This window comes from Anguilla anguilla, chromosome 10, assembly GCF_013347855.1.
Source record: "Anguilla anguilla isolate fAngAng1 chromosome 10, fAngAng1.pri, whole genome shotgun sequence".
Lineage (NCBI taxonomy): Eukaryota > Metazoa > Chordata > Actinopteri > Anguilliformes > Anguillidae > Anguilla > Anguilla anguilla.
The window spans coordinates 9,340,395-9,365,517 of record NC_049210.1 but is presented as its reverse complement, the minus strand read 5'-3'; the positions used below and the strand labels follow the sequence as shown (position 1 = coordinate 9,365,517).

The 25,123-nt window shown below is 43.1% G+C and overlaps 1 protein-coding gene across 2 annotated transcripts in view; it reads right to left on the bottom strand.

Moving 5' to 3' along the window:
• Window positions 1–8,432: 8,432 nt before the first annotated feature.
• The window catches only part of LOC118206860 (netrin receptor UNC5D-like), a 169,279-nt gene continuing 152,588 nt past the window's right edge, over window positions 8,433–25,123 (bottom strand). For both annotated transcript variants that reach the window (XM_035379995.1, XM_035379994.1), the window contains 6 exons: window positions 20,802–20,973; window positions 17,692–17,919; window positions 15,371–15,520; window positions 13,787–13,951; window positions 13,230–13,408; window positions 8,433–11,344 (listed from right to left, as the gene is read on the bottom strand). In XM_035379995.1, coding sequence (XP_035235886.1) covers window positions 11,164–11,344; window positions 13,230–13,408; window positions 13,787–13,951; window positions 15,371–15,520; window positions 17,692–17,919; window positions 20,802–20,973 — 1,075 coding nt within the window. In that variant the 3' untranslated portion in view covers window positions 8,433–11,163. The remainder of the gene's footprint in view (window positions 11,345–13,229; window positions 13,409–13,786; window positions 13,952–15,370; window positions 15,521–17,691; window positions 17,920–20,801; window positions 20,974–25,123) is intronic.

Genomic DNA, 25,123 nt, shown 5'->3' with positions numbered 1-25,123 from the left:
CTCCACAGTACATTACACTAAACTGAATTTTAGTGTAAAAAAGTCCTAGTGTAAAGGGGCGACATAGCTCAGGAGTTAAGAGCAGTTGTCTGGCAGTCGGAGGGTTGCCGGTTCGATCCCCCTCGCTGGGTGTGTCGAAGTGTCCCTGAGCAAGACACCTAACCCCTAATTGCTCCCAACGAGCTGATTGGTACCTTGCATGGCAGCCTTTTACCGTTGGTGTGTGTGTGTGTGTGTGTGTGTGCGTGTGTGTGTGCTCGTGAATGAGAGGCATCAATTGTAAAGCGCTTTGGATAAAAGCGCTATATAAATGCAGTCCATTTACCATTTATCCTCTTAGTGATCCACTTACCCTTGACACTCTGCAACATTATGCACCCTATGATTGATGCCTGTACCCTACAAAGAGAAAAACTGCTAATCTGACAAACAACTTCTCTAAGTAAAATCAGATGAACAATTGTACAAGCTCCACTTTGGACGGTTTTCTGAAGTTCCAGAGGCTCTATTTGACTTAGGCTCATGATCAGGTGGAGAGGAATTTCACACTCCTGATCCACTTTGCCATACATGGTTATTCAATCCACTGGCTCTGTTTGATCTTTGCCTTGCACCACTCCTCAAGGTCTCAGCAATGTGTAAAAGAGCTGTCAGCAATGCTATTCAAAACACAGGTCAAATGTAACGGAATAAAATTAAAGAAAGGAGATAGCTCAACACTATTGAGCATAATTGCATTTTAATTACAAAGTCTATATTTAAAAGAGCACTGCTAGACACTCACTAGCGTTACTGCAATATTATATTTACTGTTCCAGCCAAGGCCTTATCAGTGGGTACACACAGCAGACAAAACTATACTGGAAGTGTACTGACCTCAGTTTAGAGATAGATAAACGGACAACCTTAACTTCAGGACTTCACTGTGATGATCTCAGTGGGGGAAAGGGGAAAAACATCTCATTTTAAGAGGCACAGGCTAACCAATTTCTATGACATTGGCCCTTATCCTGACACAGCTTCTGCACCTGGGCCCAGGAGCTAAAAAGGGCAGACATTTTAGATGATTAAACATAGTTCCCGGTTGCAGTCCCAACAAAAACATAGCTCCCAGTTGCTGTCCAACAAAAACATAGTTCCCAGTTGTTGCTCCACTCCCCCCCCCCCCCCCCCCCCCCCCCTTCCAAAAAAAACAACATTGAGTGTATTTGAAGGATAAGTGTGAATTTCACACTGGACTGCTTGTTAGTCTGTTCCTTGGACTTTGGGTAATGTTATTATACTGAGTAGAATTGTTAGTTATTTAAATTACAGAACATATAGCATCATCTAATATACAGTTCATGGATTATCACTTCTTCAACATAATATATTCCTTTACCTAGACATACTACTTTGCAAAACAAAAGGAAAAAAAAAACTGCTCAGCAATTAACATGCAATTAGCATGACGCTTGTCGCTTGCTCTAGACACAAAATACAAGTATATGAAATAAAAACGTGAGAGTTGAAAATGCCACACTTTAATTTAAAATGCAGTAGTTTGTTTAAAAAATAATTACATGATTATTATAAATATTTTTGCAGCTTAATTTAGAAAATCAATTTGAACAAAAATGTACGTTGTATGGTCAGGCAAGTGGATAAAACAGCACTAATAGTGTTTTACATAAACTTTGAAATAACTGTGCTTACATTTAGTATCCAATGCTGTGTAGTAGCCTTGTTTGAAACTAATAAGAATGATTCAAGGTCAGTGTATATCTGCGTTTCCAAGCAACAAAGGTATGTGTAAAGCACACACCCTAAAACACAACTGGTAAATTCCGATGCAGTGCATTCCTTAAATTCATTCAACTTCTTTTGGAAAAAGAGCAGAGCCTCCCTATTGTAAAGATTACAGTTCCCGAAAAGAAAAAAACAACCTCAGGTATTCAAATCCCAATCGCATTTAATGAATGCCTACACCAACACAACAGCCTAAATAGGCCAATACGTAGGCTACTAGGTGTGTGCTGACTTCATCATAGTTATAATGATAACCTGTTACTTGTTGACATTGATAGGTGGTATTGTACATTTAAAAGTGAAGTACAAAGGACTTGCTGGTTTGCATTTTAATTGGTTCCTATAAATGTCCAGCAAGCCTTCAAATTGTCCAGAGTCACACCCCTAGCATGTTTCCTACCCTATAGAATTCAATTGTATCATAATTTTGATCAGTTTGCCCCATTAGGAGTGCCAAATATTACTAATTATAAGCTTGTGGATTCTGGAAAGCCTCCTCAAAAGTGCATACTGCAATGCCCACTGATACAAAAGTGGGCATAAGTGAATAATATGACCAAATGTTGGTATATAAAGTACTGCCATGTATTCATATTATTTATAATTAAATTATATTGCCAAGAGGCCTGTGCCGCAAAGTAGCATAGTGGTGCACACACAGATCTCATGATTCATACTAGAGTCTGTAGAATTGAATTTGGAGAAGGTTGGTTGTAGGTACTGTAAGAGGCTTTTTTTTTTTTTAAAGGATAATATTGTTGCACATGGTTGCATCCCTGGTCAAGTGGCTTAATTGTCTACCCTTGTCTACTATATGTACAGCAAGTTCTTGAACTATTGGCAAGTTAGTGAAAGGCTGCTCTATGGTTCTACAGTATGATTCCATATCATTTCATCTCTGCAGACAAAACGTGCTCCCATAAAACCATGCCACATGGTCTGATTTTACACCTATAATAAGATGTACACATGCAGAAACGTGTCCTGCATTGTCTGTGCCCGAGCGCATATCTGGGAGTGTCAGCAGTCACATGTCTTTGACCAAAGTTCACTTGGTCACATGACTCCCTTTCTCCCCTACAGTTCATTGACCTGTTTACACAGCCAACTGTAAACTGACTTGACAAGGAGGAATTACGGCTATTTTGCCCTGCCGCAACTTCCCTTTTTAAAAAATTCTTAATTTAAAAGCGGTGGTGACAATAATAGGAATATGAACAAAGACCAATACGAATGCTAATATTCAGCTTTTGTTTTCTGTATTGCATTGTATTTTCAGTGTAACTAAATAAACAGTGAACAAATTAATGATTGTAACTTTTCATTCATAATTCAATAAATCAAGAGCTGACTTCCTTCATTATATGCAGTTGCAGTGCTTAATCATTGACAGTATCACACATTAAATGCATGTATGTTAAAAAAAATTAACTGACTTGGGAAACAGTGTGGGACAATCTGTAGGGCATACTCAACCCAATTGCGAACTGTATTGCATTTTTCCATTATGACATAAATTTGGCATGCATCCTCTCCTACCACTTACGTCAGCACCGGATTATGAAACTGTACTGTACGTAGATAGTAGAACCCATCTCCAATGTTGTTCTGGTGGCTCGTGGTGGCCCAGCATCTTACTAAGACACTTTCTGTTGGTTTTTTCTTTAATTTGTCACCTGTATGCGTATTTGAATATATTTAAACATGTTTTTAAAAAACTAATGATACTAATGATTTGGGGTAGGGGTTTTTTTTGTTTCCATTCAATCAACTGCTAATTAAGGCCTTGAGAACAAGGTGTGTGGTGTTCCTTAGCCAATCAATGACTTACGTGAACCACTAATGCCAAATACACCTTGAAACCCAGCAGGCATGGTGGCCATCCAGGACTGGAATGTGAGACCTGCGATTTGGGACATGGATTTATACGTATTATTTGCAATCAGATCACTTTTAACAGATGAAATGGGGCTTTGCACTCAGATAATTGTTGTATTTTGAATAGATGAAACAGCAGGGTCAGAAAAATAAAAGAGCCTGCACTGTCAATCTTATGCTATCCTGTGCAGGCAGAGTGCATTCCTGCCCTGTTGCCAAGCAATCTGGAGCTCGTCATTGTTCCAGTTGTGTAACAAGGCGGATGAAAGACTGCCAGCCACCCACTGCTTGCATACCACTCAAAACCAGGATACACAGGAAGTCATGGGAGGGTGTGGCAAGCTGCAGAGGCCAGCAATGAGTCATGTGGGGAGTATGTGCTGTTAGCCAGTGTAATTTGTGTAAACAATAACCTGAATACACACCGGCCCTCCCAGACCAGAATTCTCCATCGCTGCTCTAGATTGGTGGTACCCAACCTTGTTCCCGGATATCTACCATCCTGTAGGTTTTCTCTTGAAACCTAACAAAGCACACCTCATTCAACAGATAGAGATCTTGTTGAGCGGCTAATTAGTATAATCATGCGTGCTATATTAGTGTGGAAATGAACACCTACAGGAAGATAGATCTCCAGGAACAGGTTTGAGCATCCATCCATTATCTTTACCCGCTTATTCCTGGTCAGGGTCATGGGAGGTGCTGGAGACCATCCCAGCATGCATTGGGAAATGTCCTGATAAAAAAATGAAAACAGTTATATTACATTTAACTTGCACAAAAAAGTTAAATAAAAATAATAAATTCATTATTTTACTAATTAACTAATCATGATATTCAATCATGACCTTAAGTAGAATTAGGTGTCTTAGTGCTGGGCTAAAACAAAAACCTGCACCCACACCAGTCCTTTTTGGTTAAAATTGGGGAACCCCTGCTTTATATGTATGCATTTTTCTCATTACTACAGTGATATTCAATCTTGGACCTGGGGAGTCATAGAGTCTGCTGGTTTTTGTTTTTTCCTCAAGAACAGCGACCAATTCAGACCCAAGAAACCAAGTGAACAGAGTTAACCGTTTTATCAACTACTTTAACTGATCAACTGCTGTGCTACTCAAGTGCTGAGTAACAAAACAAGCACGATACTGTGTAGACCCACGGCGCACCTGTACAAAGTGTCATGAGTAAAACTTGGCTAACTATATAGCTAGCTAGCTATGGCATGTCCTCACCTCTGTAACATTATTTGTTGTCTTCCGTGTGTCCATACATCTGTATCGGTGCTATGCGCTAACTAGGTTAACTAAAGTAGGCAAAATGCTAACATGTTAGGGTTAGCTAAAGTAATGTTAGGCGATAAAGCTGTGCTTAAAACAAAATGAAGCACCACCTGCGCATGCGTCCTACCAAACGTCCCTCTCAGGTCGTCCATGAGTGAATGAGTGACAACAATTTGCCACGCATAGCCCACGGTGGCAGGCAGTCCTGCGCGCTGTGGCAAAAAGCCAGCAAACCCTGCGGCTCTCCAGGACCAGATGTGAGGACCACTAGCTCAAAGACGTGCTTTTCATAGCACATTGCATTGCATTCCGTTGTATGAAATGAGTTATACAAATAAAGGATGATTGACTGATATGTCATTCATATTTTTTTCAACCATTAAAAACATTTGCTGCTCCCTGCTGACCCAATGAGTTAACTATCGGTATGGAGACACATTCTGCGTGTGAGAACAAATGTAAATAAAAGTGGCTTAAATATCAGAACTTGCTCTGTAACCCAGTATTACTGTTGGTAGAAATGCCTTCATGACCATTTTAATTTGACAACCCTAATTGGACTCAATGCACTGTTTCTAGGGGGAAATGGAAAGAAACAAACTTACCAGCACCTGGTATCAACTTTATAAGCAGTTCTTCCTCAAACGTGAACCAATGAAAACATTACCTTTCCTGAAAATAACCCGCACATACTGAAATTGTGAGGCAAGCAAATCAACTTTTTCAACTGTACATTTATTTCTGAAAGACTGCATATACAGCTGCAAACCTACTGTACAGAAAACATCCAAAATCTTCATATTTTTAAATACAATATACCACACAGCTGCCCTGGCAATACCAAACATGTATGTTCAGTACTAGAAAGCTCTTGCAGCCTAAAAATTTATATTCTCTTTATCACTTTTTTAAATTTATTTTTTAACTGAGTCTGTACTGTACAACATTCACCATTTACAGTAGTTATACAAGGCACAATAATTGTGATTTGAAGCCAAGACCATGCGTATTGTGAAGAGAAACTTGAGCAATGATTACCCATGAGCAGTGGGAGTCTGAAATTTATTACCAGCTCAGATACTGAAACCAAAAGGTCAAGGGTATTCTATGAATCTGTGCAAATTCAGTGAAGACAAATATGATAATTATGCATACATATATATGGGTAAACACACACACACACCATCTATATGTTGCTGTATTTTGATAGTCTATTTAAGACCCATATTTTTCTTTTGAACATATTATATGAACATTTCAGGAATTAATTTAATCCACTGATTTTTAAAACTAATTTAAACTGAATCCTGTAGTGAAAGAATACAAAATATTCCAGGAAAAACCTAATGATTGAAAAAAAGCAGATGACACTGCGGTAAACAGTGCCACCTGCTGGAAAAATGAAGAATTTGGAAAGTTAACATGGAGATCAGTTTCAAAAAATCTGGTAATTCCATTTCTCACTCTTTCACTTCAAATACACATTGAGTTTATATTCTGAAAATATTAACTGATGCATGAGAGGTATGTGGGATGTTTTTTTTTTAAAGATTTGTTAAATTCCTATTGAAATTTAAATTTTAGCAGCCTTTTTATTCAGTAGACCCATCTCTGTTTTAAAAAAAAAAAACAGCCAAATCATGCTTTCTTACAAACACATACTATAGCTTGTGTGTAATACTTTTGAGTAATACACAAAAACTTCAACACTGACCCACCAGGATGCAAGTTTTACGCACCTGCTGTAGATGGTGCAACTGCCCCCTAGTGACCAGTTTGATGAGTGCATTCAGAATCCACTACTACCAAAGAGATTTGTGTTTTGTTAATGTTTTTCAGAACAAAGCCAGTCTTTCTCCTGGATTTTTAAGCATTAGTCACCTTGCACTCAACTGTAAATATTCCCTGCTTATTTCAGGAATTATGCATTTATTCTGGTTATTTAATGTGGAAAACAACTCTTGTTTGCTTTTATCCAATCTCAATCATGTGGCCCATTTGTAATCTAACAAGCTGAAAAGAAATAAACACATTTGTTCTTGTTCAGTTGTCTTGCTTTGTAATTCTGTCCTGTGCTCAATGACTGAATAATAAGCAGGTGCCAGTTTTTTGTTATTTTTGCAATTAACATGTTCAGCAATTACATGAATAAAAATGAGCATGTCCTTCAATCAATGAACAGAAATTAAATCTTGTTAATAAAAATTAAGGATGCTATTTAAAGACACAGCACAGGCATAAGAGTACCACCTCCCAAGGTAGGAGAATTTGTAGCATGATGATGTAGCAATTGTTTGTAACATGAGTAGACACTTATATATGCATTTGCTTAAAACACTAATGGAGACCTTTACTTAACCATAACCAGGTTTTAACCATAAGACCAATATTCTGTTCAAATCCAAACCATTGTTTTAAAAATGGGTGCAACCCAAGGTAATTGGTTCTTTTTTATGGTTTCAATGCAACAAGTAAGAAATAACAAATTAAATGCATTGTCTGATTATCTGGTCAATTTACTGGTGACTTCCACACACGTATGCCTGCATTCAAACTAGGCATAATGCCCTTTGCCTATTTTGGTGAGTCATAAAGCACATTAAACTGAATATGGAATCTCATCATCGTATTCAGCTGAATGTTAAATAAGATAAGAGGATTTATTTATAGCATTTGAATGAGTTAAGTTCAAGCAAACATCCCAGAAATTAAAATGTGTAGTGTCTCTCTTCTCCAATCAAACCCAGGGAATCTCTTTCCAATCAAAAGTAAGCCTGAATATGAGGTTTTCATCTTGACGATGAGCTCTTAGAGAACCTGATTAATACCATTCATACAGCTCCAAAAATGTAAATACTAAGTACCTCTGGTTTCAAAGGGACCATATATATTATGTTCAACAATATTTAAAAACATCTAGGTTCATATTTTGCAAATGCATTACCGGTGTTTTAAAATATAAATCACTCCCACAAAGAATGTAACATCTATGTTTGCTATGAAGTCATAAAGAACAAATGTTATAGCATCGTTTCCACTGTGACAATTGGTTTCGTAGCAGCCAGCGTGAAATTCTGACATGAAACGAGAGTGTAATATTGTTAGAACTTAAAGACCATGTTCACAGGTAGGGCAGAGAACCACTTCTCAACAGAAAAGACCTTTCGTTTTGAAAGAGAAAGGTTTTAAGACAAGGAACAGAGACATGTAATTTGTTGCGTTCGACATAAACAGTAAGTAGAACTGTTTGGAAAATGTCTTCCGACTTGATTTCTTGCTGTTTGTGTGGCACTGTGGTTGTCTGCACCATTGAACAAAGGGATGTAATCTCAGGTACACTGCAAAACAGCAACGGAGAAAAGAAACACACAGGAAATACTCCAGGTTGGAAGATGATAATTCTATGAATGTAAAGAATGCAAAATGATTCCATATGCAACGTCTTGTCAAATGGATGACATTTGACTCAAATCGGTATGGCTCTTCTTTTGCAAAATAATATTTATTTAGAGATAGTAGCTAGTGATACACATCATAGATATATAACCTCTTAAATACCATTACTTAGCTGGCTTTTACAAAAGACACAAAAGAACTCCAAAAGCAAATCACACACCATATTTTATAGCCTTTAGGTTCTTTTTTCTTTTCTTTTTTTTATACAGCACCCTACTTTTGCAGCACCTCATTTACCACATACTGTTGGAACTGTTCCATAACCTATAGTTTGGAACAAAATAAGTGGGGGATAGACAATGAGCCAAGCAATGCATATTGTCAGTTTAAATAAGCAAAACATTTAGGCTAACAGTATTCATCGTGTAAACAATCACAGCTTCAGAATCATGAAAAAAACATAACCAAAGCAAAATGGCAAGTTTTCATAATTATGGATGTTAACACATCTGCATATGATATACAGCAAGCCAATATAAATCAAAGGTTTTGCTAATCAGAGGGACTTTCCTTAGTGCTCTGAAATGTGTGACTAATAGGCATTCATTATGGATGTACCTGTAAAATAATCCACGGTCAGAGAAAGAAATTAGTAGTCGCATAATCTGTCTTTCGGACACCACTGCCTTGATAGAGCAGCATATGTATAAACAAGGCTATAAGGATGTGCGTAACTGTGAATGTCATAACACTGTGGGTAAGGCTGAATGAATTTCCCACCGAATAAAAATTAGGTCGACTGGCCGACTAGAATCAGAGGAGGCTAAAACGAACCCCGACCATCTTCCACGTTCCACCATTCACTGCTGAAGTACGAGTGGAAACTGCTCTCACAATGCAAACCGCGATAGGGGAACGTCTATCAGCGCTAATGAGTTCTTTGCTGAGTTTGCAATGAATTACCGCTATCAAGCCTGCCTGTCTCCTGGATTTATCGACTTTTTCTCAGAACTTAGCCTATCACGCAAGCCACCGGAACTCCTGACTCTGTTTGCCGCTCTCTCACATGCACACCCGGCGCAAATAAACGTAATTAATTAGGCGGCTCCTTTGTTTAACTTCCCCGCCAGGTCCCCGCAGCATTTTACGGAGACTGTCAAACTGCTTTTTTGGCTTTGTGCTGTCGTTAATTACATCTGGTCCTGACCGCCAGTTTCCGTCCCCCCAGCGCGAATACGAGTGGACTGTAGACTTTCTCCAACGATTGCAGACTTTTCAGCATCAGGTAAAAGTTTTCTTTGTTTTAACTTTTAAAATATGGGGATGGTATGGTCTGAAAAATTGCTGCAATTGCCTGATGCTAGTCAAACCGGATTGCAGAGAGGTATTTTTCCTTGTTTGTACCCCGATAGGCCATAGGCCTAAACGTAGAAACATTATATTTTCTAGGTAGTTTAAAGTAACCTTTTATTATAAACTATATAGTTGCAGGGCCTCTGCCAGTGAAATACAACTGGAAATATACCTTAATCCATTTGTAGCACCTGATATTCACGACGCCGTTTCCTAATCCGCCGGGTTTGAATGCGTCTGATGAAAGACTCTAAACCCATCGGTTGCTATCTCTCTGCTAGCTTCAGCAGTAGGCCTGAGCAGCTACGTCAGCGGCGCATTGCTGCAGCCACTCACTGTCATCGTGCTTTTCGTGGAACAACATAGCACCCCGCACACAAGCCTCAACCGTTTCCTCAAGCATTTTATGCAGATGTTGTGCGTAGGATTTCAACGGAGGGGCCCGAAGTGACTGAGACGTCTCGGGACATCTCAAGAACTGCCACGGTAAATATTAATGTTTTTAAATGTGATTATGAGGTACAGCGTTACGCATGACCGGGGTTTCTGACAGTCGCGTTGCTCTAAGCCCAATATCGCTCGTTAAAGTGTGCGACTAGTAGCTCGCCAAGGAGCGCCGTCTGAAATAAACAGGCTTCCATTAGGGTTTCCACCTTCAAAAATAGTCCTTCCGCAAAAGCACTCGGGTACTTTTGCTTGGGAAAAAAAAAACAAACAAAAAAAAAACATTACTGCTCCGCTAGCCTTTACAGTGTTGGGCTGCTGCGAGATGCCTTTCCCATATTTCAGTCAAAAGTGTGCATACCTAGCCATTTTTAAAATGGCACCAGCATCTTGAGAGTTCAGTTGGAAACGCTAGCTGAATGTATAACTCAGACCTCGTGACAAACGGGCGGCTTGGTGAGGGACGGAAATGGCAACGAACAAGAGGACCCAATATCTACAGCCACAGGAATCCGTAAAGGGAAATTCGGGTTCTGTTCTTGGTTAAGAGTGTGTTCACGTGGTGCGACTCCACTTCAGAATGAACTGAAAAATAACAGAAAACAGGGCGGAAAAGCAAACAAAAGAAAACACATTTACGTCACACAGAGCGAAGTGTCCTGGCAGCTTGATAATGCGAGACCAGAAGAAATGGGTCCAACAGAAAAAAGAGGTTTGCGTCCACAGCGTTTGCTTAACAGCGCCCCCTTCCTTTTGCCCTGTGGCACTACATCCCCTTCACAACCATGCCATCTTATTCCTTTTGATGTGCCACTAATAAACTGATTAGTTTTTATTATTCTTTTCTTAAATTTTGTACATAAATAAGTAGGCTTCTCATGACGTGTTTTCTGACCCCGGTTTATCAGTGATATTGACCACGATATTGCAGGAAGTGTGTGTCCCGTGAGCAGTTTGAAGTGTAGCTTGGGGTGCCCACTGTACCAGTGACATATCAGTTCCTGGGTGATCCTGGCCTCTCTTATGCAAAGTCTGAGTTTGGTTCCTCTGGGCTCTTTGTGGGGCTTTTAGAGTGGATCCTGCCAATTTCTTCCAGGGCACTGGCTAGAGAGTCCAGGTCACCGTTGTCCTGATGCTGTGCCTCCCACAGATTGAGTATGACTGCAGAAGGGCTCCGCTGCTTGGCAAAATAGGACAGATTCCTGCAGGTCGACACATGGAGCACACAATAAGCCATTGATTACCAGAGCAAAGAGCATTGTTCTGTCAAAGATGCTGAAGTGCTCAGAATATGCTGCATTTCACATCTGAACAATGCCACTGTTGCACAGTTCTTTTGACTATTTTGCCTTAGATACTGTTGCCCTTCTATATAAATTGAAGCTGTAGACATAGCTGTGCATGGTAATTAAGAAATAGCACACATAGCATCTCTTCCATTTCATACTCAGAAAATACCTTGGTTTGTCACATGATGTTGAAGTCCGTCTTAAATAAAACTGCTATTCCTAAGTTTTCCAATGGAGGGCAGTGTTTCACCACAATAAAACGATAACCTCAACATGGCACGTGCTTCCTTTTTCGATTCTGCAGTTGAAGCGTCCTCAGATCTAAGTAAATTAATTTAAAATCAGCCCAATAAAGGTTCAGATACTCCTGCTGTCTGCACAAAATGAGAATGTCTGAGACGATTCAAAAATTCCCCCAAATCGCTAAATTACCGTTTCTTGTTTTCCAGCACACGCATAAACTGATTCAGTGAACAGGCCACTCTTCAATACCTAGAGGGGTGACAGAATTCTCAAACACCTTAACAAGGCTATGGTATGAATCATAAATTTCATGTCACGATTAAACTGAGAATCAGATGTGCATTCAGAAAAAAAAGAGAGACTGTTGTCTGTTTTGCTAGCTTCCCACTCAAAGGGTGCTACCAGTTAATGATCAGTAAAAATATCCTAGTAGTTCCCAAAATGTAGAATTGGTCAGGGAAAAGACATGAATCGAAGAGAGCAGTAGCCCTGGACTTTTAACATATTAATCATAATCTACCGCCCATTCTGTGTTTTTACAGATCTATAATTAAATCTCCACTGTATCTCCAAGCGGCCTATCAGCACGTGATAGCCGTGGAGGGATAAGTAACAGGGAGGGTTGATGGGAGATAACTTTGGCACTGCGCTAACCCAGATTAAAGAGGCTCTCATTGCTTCCCCTCCTGCTGAGCCAGAGATTTGGAGTCTTATTCTGGAGTGGAACATAAGAGAAAAACAAAAGCAAAAACAACAGCCTAGAACTATCATAATGAGTGAGGCAAGCAGCTGGTGCTCAGACAGCCACCAGTCCACTGCACCGCATGACTGTAGAACGGAGGTAACATTTTCCCTCTCAAACGTGATAAAATGGAGCCATTAAACAGCATATCTACAGGTCTGCGGAATCCCCTTCGCCTAGAATTTTCGAATGCTATTAGACTGATTGAAATACGAGGTAAGTACGAGTCTGGGTTACACCCGCAGATTTAAAATGCTATCTTTCAGAGCCACGTTTCAATCCCATCTAATAGTTAGTGGGTGTTTTTCCTCCCTTAGATGACAGCCCTGATTCCGATATCCTCCTCAGACAAAGAGAAATTTACTGCAGCAGACTGACTAACCACCCCTTTGCTCGAATGAGAAACTGAAGCCTCAACATATTGCTTTCAGCAAAAATCACAACAACGACGGGGAGAAAAAAAAAAACAGGCTAATGACGCTTTCGAACGGGCCGCTTTTGAATTTGACTGGATTTCAAGAAGTCACTTACTGCCACAAAATTGCTGACTGAGGGGGTGAGGGCATGTTTATGTATAAGCAATTTCCTGTTTCCTTAAGTCTTGACTGCTAAACAGTTAACTGAGTGCTGACCAACGCTGTTTGTATCACATGCGAATAGGAACTAAATTAATCTCGCACAGCTTTTTCATACAGCAGTGTGCCTCGCAGTGAGGGGTTTCCAAAAAATAAGAAATGAGTGTTTTTTTTTTTTTTTTAAACGAAGCAGTTGCCTGGGAAACAACCAAACCAAAACTAGAAGTTGGGCTCTGACCTCTCGATGTGAAGCTTCTGAGCTAAGAGCTGCCAGTCTTTGCCCTTGGCGTTGGCAGTGTCGAAGGTGGCACAGATCCTCTGGCGAATGGAGAAAGGGATTTTGAAGGCCTTGGGCCCCATCTGAGATGTGACAGTGCAGTCCGCCTGAGTGAAGAATGGGATGCTCTCCTTTTCACTCTAGGGAAGCAGACAGACGGGGAAGATGAGGTCACCACTGCAGCCCCACTCAGTGTGGCACAGCGTGAGCAAATAAAGCTTAACATAACAAAGCGTAACAGCTCATTTCATTCTTTATTCATCTTTAGTCTCTTAAGAGTGCGACGACAATAACAATATTGTATGCATGCGTCAAGGTACAGAACTTGTTTGAGGAAGGAACTCAAATGAAAAAAGAGCAGGAATTTTCAGTAGTGCAGGAGTCAGGTGACAGGAAAAATGATTCACCGATGCTCTTATACACACGCACACACACGCGCACAGACAGACACACACAGATAAACAGACAGACAAACGGGCACGCCCTTCGCGGCAGACTGTATGCACAAAAGGCTTCACCTCCGCCACGGACGTGTACACCTGGAGGATCTGCTCGTGACCTTTGACCTGCCGCACGCTGATCTTGCAGGAGAGCTGGGTGGTGGCGGGGCTGTATCTCTCCAGGGTGAAGGCACAGTGCAGAGGCTGCTGATTGCTGCACCACACTTGGGAGAAGGAGAATTCCTAAGAGAGAGGAGCAGACAGCAAGCCTGTATGAGCCAGCCAGAGACTCTTAAGCCTTTCTGTCAGGATAATGCTCTCTCTGTCCTAGATATGAGGCACGCTTGTTGTATAGCATGCACACACGCACACACACACACACACACAGAGTATATACACACACGCACACACACGCCCATACGCGCACGCACACATACACATATACACACACACACGCACGTACACAGAAGCGGTGTCGGGCCTTTGAAGTTGTAATGCACCCGGGAGAAGATGAGAGCATCTTCGCCCACCATGACACATGGCACCGCAATCTACCTCTCCTCAAGATTCATTTAACTTTTGAGCAGTGCCTTCAAGAGGCCCTCGAAAAACATCCCAAATCCCAGTTAATTCCAGTAATGGAAGTCGCCTGCAGGCTCGGCCTTCGCGTGGCTGACGGGGGGGAGGGGGAGAGGCGAGGCGACCGCCTTTGATGTATAATTAATTTCCGCCGCCCGCACATCTGGAGGAGTCCGGTCCTTGAGTCCGCCCTTGACCTCGTTTCCTCGCAGTTCTCTCCCTGTGCGAACGCGACCGGGCGAAGGACGCGGTGGAGGACGGAGGGACGCCCGGGGTGGGAAAAGGCCCCGCCGGGAGTGCCGGCGGGGGACTTAACCCCGTGGCTTTGATCCTGCCCCCCACACCCGAATCAGATGCCACAGATAATGGAGCTGTTGGGAAAATTATGGACACGGGTAGCAAGGTGCTCTTTAGGGCTGAAAGCTGACTTGATGCATGGAGCGGGCAGCAGCCATTACTCTGGGAGTGCTTTCTGAAAGGCCCATCTCCTTTCAAGGATCCTTATAAATAAGGCAGCTCTCTGGCCACCTTCCTTGCCCCCCCCTTCTCCCTCCACCGACGAGATATGTGGGTTGCTAATAAATACCGGGCCACAGTGGACAGAGACTGATAACATTGTGGCCCGTTCAATTTTTTGTTTTGTTTTGTTTTTACGGCCAATACTGACACACGTCTTAGAAACAAGGAAGGCTAATATTTAGATGTGGCTTTTTTGTGCGACTGTGTCTGAGAGAAATCGGAGCCTTCTTTTGTTGAATCAGCCTGGCCCTGTTAAACCCCATTGTCTATCCACAGTCAGGAGGATCGGAGGAGAGGCTAATATCCACTAGCCCTGTTCTGTCAATTAAAATAATGAAATATTGCCAGGAGAATTATGAGAGACACTCCTTGTGTTTTACTGCACGGTTGAAATCACCACTCCCCGGCCTCATTAAATCACTGGAGCTCAGCACAGTAAAAAAAAATAATAATTATAATAGTTGGTATGTGGACTGACCTTTGCGCAAAAATTCTTCTTATTAGACAGTACAAAAGCAGAGGTGCTAGTCTGTACAGAAACATAGAGGAGGTTCTATCCACTACCTGACAGGTGGTGAAGGGCTTGATGTTCCACAAAAACTGCGGGACGTCCTGGATTGACACCTGTAGGCTGAAGGTGGTTCCTTTGAAGAGCAGGGTTTTTGGCTCTTCAAGCAGCTGCCCACCCTTGCCTGTCTCTGTGGCCACCACCTCCTGCGAAAGGAAGAGAGAGAGGTTCAAAATGGACGCACCCACATCGATTCCAAAGGTTTGCGCGGGCGGGGCTTGATTGCCTGGCCGAATAACAAATGATACCGGCTTTTGTTTTCGGGATTGGACGGGGCAGTTGATGCGAGGAGATGAAATTGCAAGGACACAATAGAAAAACATCACAAACATTGACTGTATTGCATTAGACACCTATCCATCTTAATCTGCGTAAGATAAGAGGAGAAGGAAAAAATCCCAACAACGAATAAAACCATGGCCTCTCTCAAGTATTAAATTAGGAACCATTACACAATAGATTGCAGTTTCAATCTACTGCGTTAGACGCACATGCATGGGGCTGAAAGCTTCAGAAAAAAATGCACCCATCCACCCGTCCCCCACATTGAATTTATATTGATGAAAGGCCTCAGGTATATCATCACGCTCTGTGCTCCTCTGGGAGGTTTAAATGCAACAGCTTGCTTTTCTTTGCCATCTCAATCACAAAAGAGGCGCAGGAGGAAGTGTGTGTGTGCGTGTGCGTGCATGTGTGTGGGTGTGTGCGTGTGCGTGCATGTGTGTGGGTGTGTGTGTGCGTGCATGAGTATGTGTGTGTGTGTGTGTGTGTGTGTGTGGGCGTGTGTGTGTGTGTGTGTGATTGTGTGCGTGTACGTGCGTGTGTGCGTGCATGTGTGTGGGTGTGTGTGCGTGCGTGCATGTGTGCTTGTGTATGTGTGTGTGCGTGTGTGTGTGTGTGTGTGTGTGTGGGTGTGGATGTGTAACTGTCATCTGCATCACAGAGAACAAAGGCGACAGATAACCCGCTGGGCGGATCTCGCGGCGTCTGCCATTGCGCTCATAGTGTTCTTTCTGCTCAACACTTTTCCGCTAGTGCTATGCTACATGCTGCTATCTCAGATGTCACTGGGCTGCCGCTACTGTCCTTCAGCGCACATGACAACCCCTCAACAGACAGCCTCCCTTCAAGTTTAAAAGCCGTCAAACAACAAAGAGGCATCGGCAGCGATTACGATCATCATTATTGATTTATTTTGCGGATGCCCTTAGAGCCTTGTGAGGTGACTCATGCAGGCTCAGCATATCCATGAACAAATGTACATTTTTTTTAAATTAACGTATGTCATTGTGACAGAATTAAGACATCTTTGTTGTTACAGTACCTTTATTGGCCAACATTAATACAATCCAATAGAATTATGTGCATGTAAGTGTGTGTGTGTGAATGTGTGTGTGTGTGTGTGTGTATATATGTATGTGCAGAAGTCAGAGATAAAATGCTGTTGTGAATGGCACAGAAAGGCCATGGTGTTGGAGAGAGAGGCGGAGAGAGATCATTGGCAGCCAGTTCACACACGGGGAACGCAGAGTGCTTTCCTCAGCACAAACCCACCAGCTGGGCATGCAAAAACAACACCAGAGAGAGCGAGACATTTTCAACTGAGCCGCTGCTTAATCCAAGGAAACAGAGCCGCTTCAAACCTTTATATGCCATCAAGGTCTTGGAATTTCAATTTACCCAGTAAGGGAGCTCACTCTGTCTCAGCCCTGGCCTCTATACACCACAAACACTTTCACACAGTGTTCCAAGCACCTCCGAACAGCTCAATTAATCAACTTTATTCATCTCAATCAAAAGAACATGCATGCCCAGAAAACTGCCAGCATAATATTACAATATATCAGCATATCTACTGAACTGTGTTCGGTTCTTGTGGGGTGATGATTTGACATCTATGTTTTAGAACAAAAAAAATTGTTATAAAACATAGATGTCAAATCATCACCCCACAAGACATGCAAACATGTACACACACATAAAGCATAAATGCTGCTCTCAAGGCTTCTTTTAAGGGGGGGCTTCATTTCCTCCCATCTGCAGTTATGAGCTCCACCTACAAAAAGTGCCCAGTGGCTAAGGACTCTGTCTCCTGAACCGCTGTGCCTGGAAAAGCTAACCGCAAACCCAGCCGACTGGAGCACAACCTACAAAATGGATGGTCGACTGGACAGCGCACACTCTCAAAACTAAGACTACGGGTTTGGATGGGTTGACAACAAATACCATAAGGTGCAAAGAAGCCTTCTCCCAGCCAGGGAATCAGCAGGTGATTGATCAGAAGGTGTGCGGTGCAGGGCCTCTCATCGTTGCTCACCTGGAAAGCATGGGGCGTGTCATCCACGCAGTACACCCTGAGGCTGTACTCCATGAAACTGGCGCCCATGCTGCCGAACGCGGCCAGCTTCAGCCTCTTGACGGCCACCTCTGTGAGGGGCTCGCCCACCAGGGCGTACGAGCCGGGCTGGTCCAGCAGCAGGTGGCAGCTGTGAGAGTCCATCAGGCAGTAACAGGAAGTCGTCTCGTCCTCCACCGACATCACTTCCTGCAAAACAGCCACACAGGCTGAAGTGGACTGAAAGGTGTCTGAATGTCAGAATAGGAGCCAATATTGTTCAACAAAAGTGAGCATGTTACTAGACATTGTAATGTAATGGTCATACCTGTTCGGTAAAAAAGAGAGGCATTTATTTGTGTGTGCTGAAGGAAACAGGGCTGCATTTGGGAGGTTATTGGCTTGAATCCCATAAGAGATATTATACATGGTATCATACCTATACAAGGTAACACACTCTTCTCTAGCCAAACATCCACAGTAAAATAATGGATATGGATAATACCTTGTGTGTCTGCTTGGGCTCAGTGGCCTATTAAGGAATGAATAATGCACACCAGTGTAATGTTCTGAAAGATGGTGCCTAAAAATGATTAAAGAACAACTGAAGGTAGAGACCCTGTCATATACCAGGATGAAGTCCATGTGGCTCTGTCTCACTGAGCTAATGAGATGCAAAACTGGGACACCTCATTTGGAACCAAGTGGCAGCATCAGACTGATTAACACGGGGGACATGACAGATTTAGCTTCTGTTCTGCACTCTAGCGGCTGACGTTAGCGAACAGAGTCAAAAGACTGGCCAGACAATCTGTGGCAAAAAAAAAAAACATGGTACTTAATTTCTTTAAATGGTAATGTGCTCTCTCATTTTTTGGTTTTATTCTGAGGAAAACTGGCCTGTTGTCCTCCCCTCCGCCTTTGTCTCTCCGAAAGGGCTTGTCATTTCAAACTGCCTTCAGGAGTCATGCTGGCTTTTCATAGCAGGTGCCCGGAAGAGACATCAGGGCCGTCGGCATTCAGTGGTGACTCATGCTTGATGGTTCTTTTGTGGCGTGCTTTCTGTTTGGGGCAAATAGGTTCTTGTGCAAATGTCAGCTGTGTCAAAAAGTTTGGATATTGTGCACTTAAAAGTAGGCCCGGCATAAACGACTTTATGGGGCTCAGGCAAACACAGAGGCAGATACAGTAAGTGGCTAAAATACACTGACTCCTATTGGTCTTTGTCCATCCCTCCCCAACCCCGCCTTTTTATTTGCTTATGGTCTGAGACACTACCACCTCTTGTATAATTGACAAAGATTCGCTTGGAAAAACACAGGTTTAAAAGGAAAAGAAATCTTTTATCGACTGGTCCCAGCAGAGCTCGCAGGGTTTACGGACCAAGGCGGCGCTCGGAGAGATTATGGGGAGAGATTAGAGAGAGAAATGAACCGGGGGGTCCAGTAATGCTGCGTTTATATGTGGCGGGGGCAGAGCTGATGCATTTAAACCAGATAGGAGCGCGAGCCACAGACTCCCTTCTGCCTCTTTGCCCGCGGTAAACTAGTGCTACACGGACAGACCGCTGCACTCCAGGTATAATTACCTTACCCCGAACCTGCGCTGCAGCTCAATTGCTTGTAACAAGATTATCCGGGACATACAACAGAGCGGCCTGAGGAGGGGGAAAAAAATCCCGCCACCTCTTCTGAGTGGCGGCCATGACCTCTAAGAACGACCGTGGGAGACGGACACGACGTTGAGCGACACCGACTCTGCTACGTCGCGTTTCTCGGTACTTGCGGAACGATATCTAACGTAGATTCGGCTCCCGCATGGCAGTTCAGCCGCGCGTTCGCTTTCAGTTCGCAGTGCTGAAGGGTAGAGCTAAACGCCGCAAATGGGAAAGTGATAGCATTTGGCAGCCAAGGTAATACTTTTATTGAACGTGACTTAAGAGCCCGAGAGCCGCTTAGTAGTTACGCTACAAGCAGAAGTCTAGACAGTAGACGCTTCTAAATCAGTCAGAGACCTCCGATCTGAGGCATCAATACCGTATTCATTCAATTTCCTCTGGACAGCCAGCCTGAGCTCTGACTCAAGTTGTCCTTCTGTTAAGCGTCCTCTGAATAACCAGCGTTTCAGACACTTACAGGGACTTCTGGGCTGAAGGGCTTAGGCTGGAGGGAAGCCATTCCCATAATTCTTCCCCTGATTGCCTTTTGTCGGGCCCCCATTCCGGCTTGTCTGTCCAGACACTGCCGGATCGATACCTCCGATGTCTGAGGGCCTCTCTCGCTCTGTCGTTACCCCCTTCTGACTGACACCAGCTGTGTGTCATTCTTGCTTCCACGCAGAGCGTTTTTTTTTTCTCCCACTAACGGAGTCAGTACGCTTCCCTCAGACCCTACGCTACCCATCACCCCACCCCCCTGTAGTGTTATCCCCCTCAGCGTGGTGGGATTAGATATGTCCCCCCTCTGTCAGCCACCAATCACCCCCACCCCCCCACTCCCCCTCCTGAGCCGCCCTGAGCTTGTGGGGTTCAGCACAGGTGACACAACCAAAACAATGTTCATAAAGACACTGTCTCCAGACAGGAGCGATGGCCCAGGAGATGGATACATGTCACTTGATCCAGTGTCAGGACAGCTACATTACAATGCAGTTCAGGTACAAACAAACAGCTGGGATGGGCCGTAACAAACAGGACACAGCAGAAGAAAGAACTCCCCAGTCCATTTGTGGAAAACACTCACGTGTCACAGCTATAAAATTCCCCTCGAAGGTTTGACTCCGGAAGCCCGGCCCTATGAATGGGGTGGACATAGCAGAAGAAAGAATTCCCCAGTCCTTTTGTGGAAAACATTCGCGGGTCACAGTTATACAATTCCCCTCGAAGGTTTGACTCCGGAAACCCGGCCCTATGAGTGGAGTGGACGCAGCAGAAGAAAGAATTCCCCAGTCCATTTGTGGAAAACACTTGTGTTACAGCTATACAATTCCCCCCGAAGGTTTGACTCCGGAAACCCGGCCCTGTGAGTGGGGCGGACACGCAGGTTTGGCCTTGGCGAAGGTGGAAGTCATGGGGGGGCTGGCGTGACTCTTACCTCCCACTTGTTATCATGCCTTTTCCTCTTGAGTCGGATGTTCCAGTTTTCCCCGTTCACCTCGGCGCAGTGGGCTATCGTCATGGCGACGGGACAGGACAGGCTGAGCCCTGGGGGGCCGTACGTGACCTCTGGCCCCAGTAGTATTTCACAGCCCTCGTCCGTGTGGGCACTGAAGGACACAACGTATTCCAGTCAGGAAAGGGCCAGGCAATGCAACGGATGGCAAAAAAAAACATGCAGGTCACAATCGTTTAGAAACCTTTACATTTGGGGTAAAACCTTATTTGAAGTGTTTTTCTCCAAACATTTTAACAGATTAAATCCCTTCCATTGTGTGAGGCCAATCAATACAACCGCAGACAAGCTGTGCTGTTTATCACAGCCAGTGCTTCTTCATGCACCGACCGTCATTGCAAAACACCTTTTAAAGTCCTCTTACCGGGTCAGACTTGCTACAATTAGCACAATTCAATCCGAATCTCACACTGACAGAAGGATTTCAAACATAAAGCAAATGAACTTCATTTGCACAAGAAACTCCCAACCCCTCAAATTTTAATTTCCTTATCAGGCTTTGAAGATCATAATTGTTTTTTTTTTTTTTTTGCCTCTTTCAAGCTGCATATTAAAAAAGGCACCGCTTAAAGGGACAATGGTTTTCACTCTGAAGAGGACCAAGCATTTTTAATAAGGTTTGACACTAATGTGCCTTCAGAGGAATCCAACTGCTGGTCTTATTTACTTTGCATATCTATCAAACTGATCACATTTTTTGCTTATCTTCACGCCATTATCTGTCCTATCTATCTCTCCTTGTGGTGGTGCGCCACAAATTAAAAGTAATTAGCGTGCAAAAATTAAGTTGGGCGGTGGTCTGCACACCAAAAAATCCAAGTAGCAAAAACGGCTGTTTTTTTCCCCCCTGCTGTCATTTCAGTGCCAGAGAAGTTTACCTGAAAATTGGATTGTGTTCATTAAAAAAAAAAAAAAAAACCAATAAACAGAAGCTGAACGTTTCCACGGAAATACCACCGTAGCTGGCAGGCACTGAAAAACATCCAGACATTCTGTACTAAGACTATCTCTGAGCTTTCTCAGCACAGATCAGTGATCTGTAATCTTAAAGTTGTGATGTGGTGAAGATTGTGAAAGAAATCTCTGGGGTAGAAAAAAAAGCCAAGTTGCTTCTATACTGACAGGAGGCATAGGAGTTTTATATAAAATTCATGGCTTCACCTCAGGTATGAGTCATGAATTATGGTTATTGGTACTGGGAAATTGAGTGGAAATTCTGTGATGAAAATGAATGATATTAAAGCAAATGACAAGCAAATGGCTGAGAATGCAAAACTGACCCTTACTGAGATTAATATTTTAATGTGTCACTGCTTAAATGTCACAGCTTATTTACGGCAGATGCTGATTATCGGATCAGTCATCACACATTTCTTTTTAGCACAGAACAAAACCTCCTCATAGGGTCCAACTTAGCAGCTTGTCTGGCAATGACGGGGAAAGGCTGAACAGTAGTGATGTATCTGGACACAACATTGTATTAGGAAATGGACAAATAATGCTTTGCACATGGTTTTGTTTTTATACCTGAAATTAATCAATGATATTCTGAATATATTTGAAAATATAATTAAATCAAAGAGTCAAGAGCCAAGTATTATGTCGGTCCCCTAAGCAAGATGCCTCGGTTATTCATGGTTCACAGGATTCCTCTGTCACTTGTTAATCACATTACAACAGTCAAAATGTCTCCCCTCAAAGGTTGGAGTTGGCAAAAGTGTTATCCCTGTCCAGATATAGGCCTACACAATTAGAATCAAGTAGTTTCTCTGATTAAAGTGCTTCACGAACATGAACTCTGAGTATTTTGTTTAAAGGGTTCTTCCTCAACTTTTATCTGCTCAGAGACCAATCATGACAGCTTTGTGGGGTTTTACTCTGACTCTCCAATCATCCAAGTACAGGACCAATCTGCTCACATTACAATGTCTAAGGACACTTAAAGCTCTATGTGGAAATGCAAGCATGAGAGATCTCAGCTACCAACATATTTAACCCAATCATGACCCCTTGACACATTTTACTGCTCATGACATCACCACAGTACTTTCTTGCACACTGAACAAGGAAACTATAGCATGATAACTTAGGCATTTCCCCCCAAAGAGAGTATGGGCGATTCATGGGTAAGCCTCGGAAAAGTACATGGGAAAGGGAGGGGAGAGTAAGGACAACCTCCTTTCCCCTGTCAGAGTTAATCCCGAGGATGGTATAATCATTCTGACAGAGGCTGCAATCTGAAAAATGCCTTGCAGCGTCTTCCGGCTCTTGAGCGGTGAAAAGCAGCCACAATGATCCAGTAAACCAGACGGTATGTTGACAGGCTTGGCTGTTATGTCCAGCGATGTGGTCTTTGGATTAACCTTCTCAAAATGTCTCGAAATTAGCCCTGAACGAAAGCCCTGACACCTTGACGGCAGAAGCGAGGTTTCTTGAATTGTGCGCAACCTGTGGTGTCCTCTCATTGGCTGACTGGATGACTGATCTGCCACCACCTCCACGGGGTTCTCCTCAAACTCTCTTCTTGCACCCTGTAAGAGTGGACACTAAAAGGCACTGCATAACCTCACTGCGTTAACAGCGGATAATAACTGCTTTTGAGGGCTATTGAGGCTAATGGCTGAGAGTCTGCCCCCGTTTCTCATTTCTTCCAAACAAGCAATCTTTCTTCCTTCAGATCCAGAGAATGCACACCTCACACCCTGGGAGAGTGCCAAATTGCTTTTCTGTTGTGCCTCGTGTCAAAATACTTAATATTGCCCTCTAGTTACTGAATCCTCTGGAGTCTAAACCAAGACCGGCAAAAAAATAAATTAAAAATAAATTAATAAATAAATGAAAAGTCATAAAACAGACTAGCTGGTATTTTAAAAGATTGATTAATAAATGCTTTCAAAAAAAGTGCAACCAGTCCAATAAAAAAAGCACTGGCTTTTACCCCCCACATCTCCCATTTGCAGACTGCCATCATGTAACTTTCCTGTCTCGGTCCTTGTGCTGACTGCCATTGAGGGCCTTGTTCCGCTAGCTTCATGGCTTTCAATGTGATGCATTATTCAAAGCTGCTTGATGCTGACTCACCACCCGAGCCCCCCCACCCCTCCGCATCCCAGGACTTGTTGGCAGTGCAAATGGCATGTTCAGGCAAGGAGAGAGGTCGCTCCACTTAATAGAAAGTAGCATTTACATGCACCATTAGTAGGAAATGTGTTTGCTTGTCGTAATGCGTTGTTGTCAATCTCAAATCAGCAGAAAAGTCCTTTACGAAACAGACAAGTTCACTGGATTCCTGTCTGAGGGCAGGGTAAAGACGTCAAAGGGCCTTGATTGAAGAAATTAATGTGTGAGCAGGAAACATTGCTTTTCATGATTCGTCCTGCTTCATTTCTCTACACTTAGAACTAAGGCATGGGGGTATTTAAGGCTAGGATAAAGCCAGGGAATAATCCACAGGACTCTTTCTTGCTCACGGATAGTCCTAGAGGTTGCCCCGTTATCCTCATCATGGCTTCCTAGAAGGTGTTCCTTTTGGGACACCGTGCCAGCCCTGGAGGAGAGGACTACTTTAAACTTAGAACTACCCTGAGAAAAGCACTGAGGGAAACACCTGCTACATCAACATGGCCTCCTGCCACTCAGAGCACCTCCCCTGGTCATTTCTGTCCACAGAGCCTCCTTGAACAAGAGCGCTCTTCAAATGGTACGCTGGCAAGCCCGGGTTTGAGGAGGACAAACCTACAGAGGCGTGCACACCACAGAGCTAAACATTGGTTTTGGCCCCCATGTTTTAAATGTCTGGCTTAATGACCAATAAATAAATAAATAAAATCCCAAAACAAGCGCATCATTGAACAAACATGCAAAGCAAGGGGATTTTAGCTTCTGCGGAGAACAACAGGTTTAGCCGATCCCCTTGGTGACAAACCTTTCTAGGTTGCCAAATAATTAATGAAAATTCAGGCCAAAGGGTTGTCAATAGAGAAAAATACTTTCCAATAATATCCTCCAGTTATCTCTCTAAGGCAACTAATGGGGTTGGGAGATGCAGGCAAGCTTTTAGCACATATCATAAACCTCCTAGAGTGCTTGAGGGTGTTGGTCTTACCCATTGTGTTCAATCTTTAATAGATTTCTATTCTGCTGCGGAGAAGACGCTTCAGTGCAGATGGTTAGGATGAGAGGAGAAGAAAGGATTCAATTCTCTGCAGGCCCCATTGGCTGTCGGAGATGGATCGTGAGTGACA